The 8,975-nt window shown below is 47.7% G+C and overlaps 1 protein-coding gene across 1 annotated transcript; it reads left to right on the top strand.

The window, feature by feature from the left end:
* Window positions 1–535: 535 nt before the first annotated feature.
* Window positions 536–4,421, top strand: Mex3b (mex-3 RNA binding family member B). Its single transcript, XM_027921486.3, has 2 exons — window positions 536–821; window positions 1,650–4,421. The coding sequence occupies exons 1-2, from the start codon at window positions 536–538 to the stop codon at window positions 3,098–3,100; spliced, it is 1,737 nt and encodes a 578-aa protein (XP_027777287.1). The 3' UTR covers window positions 3,101–4,421.
* Window positions 4,422–8,975: the final 4,554 nt, after the last annotated feature.

Genomic DNA, 8,975 nt, shown 5'->3' with positions numbered 1-8,975 from the left:
CCCCAGCGATAGTGTCAGTAGCATTGTAGTGTCAGCTCCCGCCGGTGACGTTGCGCCTCCCTCGTCCCCCTCCGGAGCCGTCTGGCTGCAGAGGCTCAGTCAAGAGGCGGGTAGGAGAGGAGGAAAAAGCGCTGAGTGAGGGCGGGCGGGCGGGCGGGAGGGAGGGAGTGGAGGAGCCGGGGAGGGGCTCCTTAAAGAAACGCTGCTGTCGCTCGCCTGCTCGCTTTTCGCTCGGCTTTGTGGCCAGCCAGCCGGGCACTCGGGGGGCACGCGCAGCCGCCACTCGAGCTTTGCCCCCACCCCAACCGCCAGCAGATCTGGGGTGGGGACCCAGGCGGGGGCTTTTGCAGCCACTGCCCAGTGCGGACTGCACAGAGCGACCCATTCCTCCCGGCGCCGAGAAAGGAGCAACGGAGCCCTCCTCAGCCGGCCGGCCTCCCCGCCCCTGACCACCCGCTTCCCGGCTGCCTTTGTGGCTGCAGCTTCTCGCCGCCGAGCCGAGGGCGGGCGGGGGCGCGGTGCGCACGGCCGAGCGATGCCCAGCTCGCTGTTTGCAGACCTGGAGCGCAACGGCAGCGGCGGCGGAGGGGGAGGAGGTGGCGGGGGAGGTGGCGGCGGCAGCAGCAGCAGCGGCGGGGGAGAGACCCTGGATGACCAAAGAGCCCTGCAGCTTGCTCTCGACCAGCTCTCCCTGCTGGGGCTGGACAGTGACGAGGGCGCCTCTCTGTACGACAGCGAGCCGCGCAAGAAGAGCGTGAACATGACCGAGTGCGTGCCGGTGCCCAGTTCCGAGCATGTCGCGGAGATCGTGGGGCGGCAAGGTGGGTCTGGCGGGGATGGGGAGATGAGGGGTGTGCAGGGACTTGGGCTACCGCCTCGCAGGGAGGGCGTGTGCAGGATCGCGATCCGGGGCACTGGGGAGCCTTGGGAGGGAGGAAGAGCCGCGCGAAGGGCCGGCGCCCCAGACAAAGAAAGTGCAGGCAGGCTGACTCCTAGAGTCGCGCTGCTGCCACGGCAGGATGCACTTTCTCCTTCTAAAATCACTGCCTTCTCCCCTAGCTCCCTCCACTCAGCCCACCTGGGGAGAGATAATTTAAATATAAGATGCTTGGGGGAGGGGGCCTTTGATCGGTCCTTTGGGAGGGGGGAGGAGGCGTGAGCATCGGATGGGAGGAGGATTCTGGATTTCTGCTAGGCGGAATGGAGTCCAGAGGAGGAACAATGGGTCCCGGGACTGCGTCCTCCCCTAAGTCCCCCAATAGCTGAGGAATCTCCACTGCGGTCGCCTTCCCTGCGCCCCTTCGCGGTGTCTTCAAGGCAGACGGCGCGCCCAGCTGGATCTCAGCAGCATCTCCCCAGATGACTTTTCTGGGATTCTCTGGTTTGGGTTGGGACAACTGCAGTCACTGGGGGACAGCCAGGCAGCCAATGGGCAGTTCCTCGAGCGCCTGGCGGGTGGAATCCGCTGCCCAGCCGGTGGCTCGGCTCGAGGTCTGCGAGGGAGACGCCCCCTTTCTTCCCATTGCGTGTTCTGCTGTCCCACTGCCTTGGTCGCAGGCTGTACCTGGTCTCTGCGGTTACCCCGGGATAATGGGCGTGTCTGTCTGTCTCTCTTTCTCCCACTCCCTCCTCCGCACCCTGGCTCCCAGGTTGTAAAATCAAAGCGCTGCGGGCGAAGACCAACACTTACATCAAGACCCCAGTTCGCGGGGAGGAGCCTGTCTTTGTTGTGACTGGGAGGAAGGAGGATGTGGCCATGGCTCGGAGGGAGATCATCTCCGCCGCCGAGCACTTTTCTATGATCCGCGCCTCGCGTAATAAGAACACGGCACTCAACGGCGCGGTGCCAGGGCCGCCCAACCTGCCCGGGCAAACCACCATCCAAGTGAGGGTGCCCTACCGCGTGGTGGGGCTCGTGGTGGGGCCCAAAGGCGCCACAATCAAGCGCATTCAGCAGCAGACACACACCTACATCGTGACTCCCAGCCGCGACAAGGAGCCAGTGTTCGAGGTGACAGGCATGCCTGAGAACGTGGATCGCGCTCGCGAGGAGATAGAGGCACACATTGCCTTGCGCACCGGTGGCATCATTGAGCTCACAGATGAGAACGACTTCCACGCCAACGGAACAGATGTGGGCTTCGATCTGCACCATGGGTCCGGCGGGTCCGGCCCAGGTAGCCTCTGGAGCAAGCCCACCCCCAGCATCACTCCCACCCCTGGACGCAAGCCCTTCTCCAGCTACCGCAACGATAGCTCCAGTTCGCTTGGCAGCGCCTCCACAGACTCTTACTTCGGCGGCGGGACCAGTGGCAGTGCAGCCGCCACCCCGCGCCTGGCGGACTACAGCCCTCCCAGCCCCGCGCTCAGCTTCGCGCACAACGGAAATAACAATAACAACGGCAATGGGTACACCTACGCAGCAGGAGAAGCCTCAGTACCTTCTCCCGAAGGCTGCCCTGAGCTGCAGCCCACCTTCGACCCAGCTCCCGCTCCCCCACCTGGGGCGCCTCTTCTCTGGGCCCAGTTTGAGCGGTCCCCTGGAGGCGGACCTGCAGCTCCTGTGTCCTCTTCCTGCTCTTCCTCGGCATCTTCCTCCGCTTCTTCGTCCTCTGTGGTCTTTCCCGGGGGTGGCGCCAGTGCGCCCTCCAATGCCAACCTGGGGCTATTAGTGCACCGCCGGCTGCACCCGGGCACTAGCTGCCCGCGCCTGTCTCCGCCCTTGCACATGGCCCCTGGGGCGGGTGAGCATCACCTGGCTCGCCGGGTGCGCAGCGACCCAGGCGGAGGAGGTCTGGCTTACGCTGCTTATGCCAACGGGCTAGGGACACAGCTACCTGGCTTGCAATCATCTGACACGTCGGGATCCTCCTCGTCGTCCAGCTCCTCCTCCAGCTCTTCATCCTCTTCCTCCGGTCTGCGGCGTAAGGGTAGCCGCGACTGTTCAGTGTGCTTCGAGAGTGAAGTGATCGCAGCGCTGGTGCCCTGCGGCCACAACCTCTTCTGCATGGAGTGCGCCAATCGCATCTGCGAGAAGAACGAGCCCGAGTGCCCTGTCTGCCACACCGCGGTCACTCAGGCCATCCGCATCTTTTCCTGAAGGCAGCGCGCGCTTGCGCGCGCTAGGCACCAGGGGTAAGGGGGAGCCCTCCTCTCTTGCATCCTCACTCCTCTGCGCCTGCCAGCCGGCCTCCCCTGGTGCCCTACCTTCTCCCCCGCCTCCAATTCTGAGATCCCAGAGGAGCTTGGAAAGCTGTAGTATCCGCTCATTTTTTAAAATGTAATTTTTAAACAAAGGAACTTGCCAGGATATGTGCATCAAGAGTACTGTAGCCTGGGAAACCTGACCAGCTGAAATGCATGCTCTATAAATAATAGGAACGGCGACATTCTAGTAATGATAGTTTTTACACTGTACTTAATAGGAAGCTTCCAAAAGAAGAAAACCCCACAAGTTTTCCATTTTATTAAAGTAGGAAAAATGAACAATAATTATGATGATGAAGATGATAATAATAGTGCTATGGGATGTGTGGACTGTTTCGTGTGTTTCCCTTTGTGGGTGGGTTCCTATGATGCTCCTTATAGAACACAAGTGGATCCTTTTTGAATGTTCGTGAAAGGGCCAGGAGTTCCTGTGAAACCAGGATACTGCAGCTTTATTAAAGTTAAAGAAACTGTAACATATCTCTTATATATTAAAAACCTTTAAAAGTTTTAAAGAGAAATTGCATTAATACAGATTGAAGTATTTTATTCTTTTTTGACTTGAAAAATTATATTTCATATTGCAAAGATGTTTACAAGTATTTTAATTTAAGTTCAGTGAACTTTTTGTAGCTGGGTTAAATCTTTTTATTTTAGTATGGCCTTATGGCAAAGAACACTGTATTATTTTAATAATCACACAATTGTGACGGAATTACAACCATAAAATGTGTAACGTTTTGAGCAGTATTCTGTTGGGATGGAGATTTTATAGGTTCAGACAAATCTTCTAGATCTGCTTCACCCAGCATATTTTCTATTCAGTGATATAAAGCATATTTTATTCTATATTATTACAAAAAACGGAAATGTATAAACATGTCAAAAGGAACTGTTGATGCTTTCTAACATTTGTATAAATAGAATTCAGTGCAAGTTACAAAAATTCTGTTGCACCACTATAGTTTTAGTATTTCTATTTTAATACATTTGTTTACCACTTGTTTATGTATATGTAGGTGATGTTACTTGAGCTTAAATGTACTTTACTGAGCAAAGTTTAAAAAACAAAGTATATTTTATTTTATGATAAAGGGCCTTTAACCTCATGGTCAAATACTAATATTATATTTGCTGAGACAAGATTTGAAATTGTATCAAGAGTTTTATTTTTCTGACATTTAAAGTTCTACATAATAAAGGTAAAACTTAAGTAATGGTGCTACTTCATTTTTTAAGTATTTCTATATAAATAAAATATTGAAGAAAATCTATCTTGTGCTGACTTGATTTTTTTAAAGCCTCTTGGAATCGAACTGTAAAGAAACACTTTTAAAATATTGAAATATATAACTTATATATAATTGAAATATGTAACTTCCAGGCATATTCCGTGAGTTTTTTTTTTTTAATCAATTCAATGTATTTCAAAAGAGATTGGAATTGTGTTTGGCTAGATAGATGATTTTGGATAATAGTTTATTAAAAAAAATAGCCTAGGGCCCAAGATATTTTGTGGGACCCAGGAATATCTTTAGTATCTTTTGATGACTAAAAGAAAGAAAGGAGGAAATAAAAAAAGGAAATGGAAATATTCAGAGGAAATACTTAAATTTTCAGTCCCAAGAAAGCTATAAATTTGCCTGAAACACTAAGAAAGCAAAATATTGACTTGTAAGGTGATATAAAAATAAATTTCAATGTGGATATTATTATTGAGGAATGGGACCAGCAATGCGAAAGTAGCAGCTCTGGAAATGCTCCGAAGCATAGGGGGTCTGAGGCTGGCTCTATGCCTGCCCTGTGGCATGGGGAAGTTGGTCTCAGCTTCTGAGCGAGTTTCCATTGAAGGTCACTTCCCTGAAGAAGCTGAAGAAGGAAGAAGGGATGGCAGTTTTCATCAGAGGAGGCCTTGCTGGATTTGAGTTTGGTCTTAATAGGCTTCTGCTTGCTGGGCAGGCTAATTGGTGTTGACAGGCTGCCTGTGTTAACTGTTTGTTGTTGTTTGAAGGAAGTTTTTGTTTGTTTTTGGCAGGCTACACCTGTTCCCTGGCTCTGAGGCTTTGTTAAGGGGAGGAACCTTGTGCTTTCACTTGACCTGAACTTTCTCTTCCAGAGTGTCTTTAGGAAATGACCAGACCCTGCCACCAAATTTCCAAAGAACTTCCTGACTGAGCTCCTGCTGAGAGCAGTATTTGGCTGCAGGCAGGTATTTAACTTTAGTGCTTGCAGGTGAATCCAAAGAGAAGCCTATAATATATGTATTGATGGTCCCTTTTCTTCCCTTTATGTTGATTTTTGTTTGTCAGGAAATTTAGTCACTACCTAAGTAACTCCTTCTTTGTTTGTTTTAAATGATACTGTGTAAAGGGAGTAAGTAGACAGTGCTTTGGGGGTGGGAGGAGAGAAAGGAGTGGCCTGCTTGGAGAATTTCTGGCATTATCTTCAGCTCTGAAAAGTTCCCAGGCAGTGTTTACCCCTTTTGCCTCTCCCTCAAGGACTGGAGGTTAGCTGAGGCCTGGCAAGGAAAAATGTTACCAGGTCCAATCCCCCCTTCCCTTTAGCGGTCTGGAAATGTCCAGAACAGAACCAAGATTCTACCCTTACTTCCCTTAGGAATGGAACTTTGCTTTAACAGAATGACTACAGATAATGCAAGGACAGATCAAAAGCCTTAATAGATTGAGTTTCCCATGCGCCTCCCTTTCCATTCATTTAAGATTTTTCTGTGGTCCATATGCAGCTTTGGCAAATGACAAAAAGCTCTGATTTTTGAGAGTGCTGACATACCCTTGGGTGTCCTGTATTTCTTTAAGAGGTTCCATTTGTTGAAATGAAGTTTTAGGGTATATAATTAGTATTGTTAGGTTTCTTGAGGCTGCTGTTCAACATGGGTTTCCCTTGCCAAACTGAAGCCCTTGTCACCAGCAGGGCCAGTGGCACATACTAGTAATATTCGATTACACTAGCTTTTGGTCCAAGGTTAAGCCTTTTGTCCCATCTTCCAGCTTCTGCAGGTGACTACTGTAGATCATTGGCTGTGCAAGTGACAGTCCTTCAGCTGGAAAGATGAAAGGTGCCACATTTATGTCATCTAACTGCTAACAGCTTCCTTTACTACTACTATACCCCTCTGAAATCTTTCTGCAACAACAAAATCCCAGCTCTTCCCTTAATTATTATTCCATATTTTATTTTTAAATGTAGAATAATGATTCTTAACAGGGTTGATTTTGAATGTGCCCTTTTCCCTAATTTGACACTCTCTGGAGACATTTTTGGTGATTATAAATAATGGATAGTATACTGGCATTTCGTGGATAGAGACCAGGGATGCTGCTAAACATCCTTCAATGCACAGGACAGCACCACAACAAAGAATGATCCAGCTCAGGGTTGAGAAATACCAAACAAACATATCTTCCCTGCTATTCATCCACTACCTGGAAATTGGTGGAGTGTTCCAACATTTAAATGCCTAGAGGTTGACCCTCAGTGAGGTTCTGGGTTTACCCACTACCCAGGCTAACTTTAGTTTTATCAGGAACATGGTAGGGGAGGTAAAGGCCAATGTCTGGGCCCAGGAAATCACAACCAAGGGATTCTTTATTTACCAAAGAGTAGTAGATGGCATCTAATTAATAATGATACTGCTTACACAAACCATTCAAAGTACTGTCACTGCCACCCTCTCTTGTTATCCTCTCTACAACCATGAGGCAGGCAGCACTGAGATTTTCTGTACCTGTTTGCAGTAAAATGCAAATACTCAAAACACAGTGCCCCCTAGACTCAAGCCTGGGGTTTTTAACTGCATAACTTCTTATGCTCTTGCTGTCTTGTCAGGTTCCCTATAGCCAGGAGACAGCATTTAAGGACAAGTGCTGCAAGTTCTCAGCAAGGGTGTATATTAGCAATTCTTCCCCTTTCTCTATTTAGTGAGTCCCCTTGGCTCTTGGGGAAAACTCTGATATCCCCAGTGAATTTTAGTCACCAAGTAATGCAGAGCTTTTAAAATCACTTAAGTCTTGTTCTTCCAAGAACTATGAACAAATTTGTCCTATCTCCAGAGAATCTTGAGCCTGTTAACCATGCAATGGTTGGTGGTAGTTGTTCTAAAAACTCTGTGGGGTTAAGGTAACTTGGGAAGAGATGGAACTCATATTGGCTACACTCACTTTTAATCATCTTAAGAGGATCATTCCGCTCCTCGTAGGGAATAAGGATCCATCTAATGCTTGAACTCTGGCTGCCTTTTGCCCTCTTCTTTTCCCAGACCCAGTCACAAACTAACCTTGCCCTAAGCCACACTTGAAAATGCTAAAGCTCTCTTCCTGCCCTGTGAAGGCCAACCTGTTTTCCAGTAACAGGAATGTGGGAGAAAGTTAAGCACCCCTTACATTGGCCCAGTGAATGTCAATGATGATTTCTTTAGATTATTGAGCCCCTTGCTCTGTCCAGGCATTGTGATAATGGTACAGGTGTGAGTATACTCATATCAAAGATAAGGAAGCTTAGGTAGAGAGAAGTTAAATGACTTACCTGAGACCACACAGTCAAGAAATTTTGGATCCAGGATTCCAACTATGGGTCTATCTAAATACAAAGTTGCTATCTTTACCATGATGGAAAAAATGGTTTTTTAAAGGAGTTATTTTCAGAAAAACTGAGCACTCACTTGTTACAAAATAGAAAAGCATGAGAATGATATTTCTTTCTTAATAATCAGTGTAATTGATTTGAATAATGGAGCAGGATCCAGTTGCTATAATGACTCCAAAACACATGAAGAGCACCTATGAGCACAGGGCCATTTCTGTGACATTAATCTCAAAGCTCTTGGCTTTTCTCTGACCAATTGAACAATTAACGTTAACCTTATTCTTTTTTTTGGGGGGGGGGGATTAAACACAGGGCTACTTTGCCACTGAGTTAAATTCCCAGCCCTATTTATTTATTTACTTATTTTGAGACAGGGTATTGCTAAGTTGCTTAGGGCCTTGCTAACTTGCTGAGGCTGGCCTCAAATTTGTGATTCTCCTGCATTAACCTCCAAGTTGTTGGGATTACAAGGGTGCACCATTACACCCAGCTCTTAACCTTATTTTTCAATGTATCCTTTCCAGATACACAGAAAAAGAAAAAAAAACTCCATAAAAATGTTATATGAACTAATTTAGAGAGTAACTAAAAGATGCTAACACCTAAATGAAAAGTGAAATGGAATTGATGGTTTTGCCTCTAGAATGCCAAACTCTTTGACTGTTTTTTTCTTCTTTCTCCTATTGATTTTATTCTCTAGGGCATATTAGAATTGTAGGGTCTAGGCATCATCTATGAATGTGTTCCACCCACCCTGGGGAGTCATCAGCACAGTTTCCAGCTATAGCATGTGTTGTTTTGGGGAGGTGTAGGTGAAACAAATGGCAAGTTGTGACTCAGTTTGCTCACCTGTGAACAAGGAGGTGGTAGTTATTCTGGAGTCATCAGACATGCTCAGTCCATCTTTTGGACTTGCATGGCATCTTTGTGCCTCCTTTCACAGAGGCAACTGCCAGGGTCTTTTACAATTGATTGATTGTCTTTCTTTCCCCACTAGGATGAGGATGCTTTGAGAGCAGGGATCTTATCCTTCCATTTCTGTGCCCCCAACACCAGACACAAAACCTGACCCACAGTGATGCCTAATACATACTCAGAATATAGGGAAAAGACTATTTTTCCTGAAATAACCTACATGCCCATCAAAAGCAGAATTATTTATAAAG

This window comes from Marmota flaviventris, chromosome 2, assembly GCF_047511675.1.
Source record: "Marmota flaviventris isolate mMarFla1 chromosome 2, mMarFla1.hap1, whole genome shotgun sequence".
Taxonomy (NCBI): Eukaryota; Metazoa; Chordata; class Mammalia; order Rodentia; family Sciuridae; genus Marmota; species Marmota flaviventris.
The sequence above is the reverse complement of the archived record's forward strand: the minus strand, read 5'-3'. Positions and strand labels throughout refer to the sequence as shown.

Excerpts from the sequence above, each read along its gene's own strand:
- Mex3b (XM_027921486.3), top strand. The coding sequence starts at position 536 with ATGCCCAGCTCGCTGTTTGCAGACCTGGAGCGCAACGGCAGCGGCGGC. Across the intron at positions 822-1,649 it reads GGAGATCGTGGGGCGGCAAG|GTTGTAAAATCAAAGCGCTG; the intron begins GTGGGTCTGGCG and ends CCTGGCTCCCAG.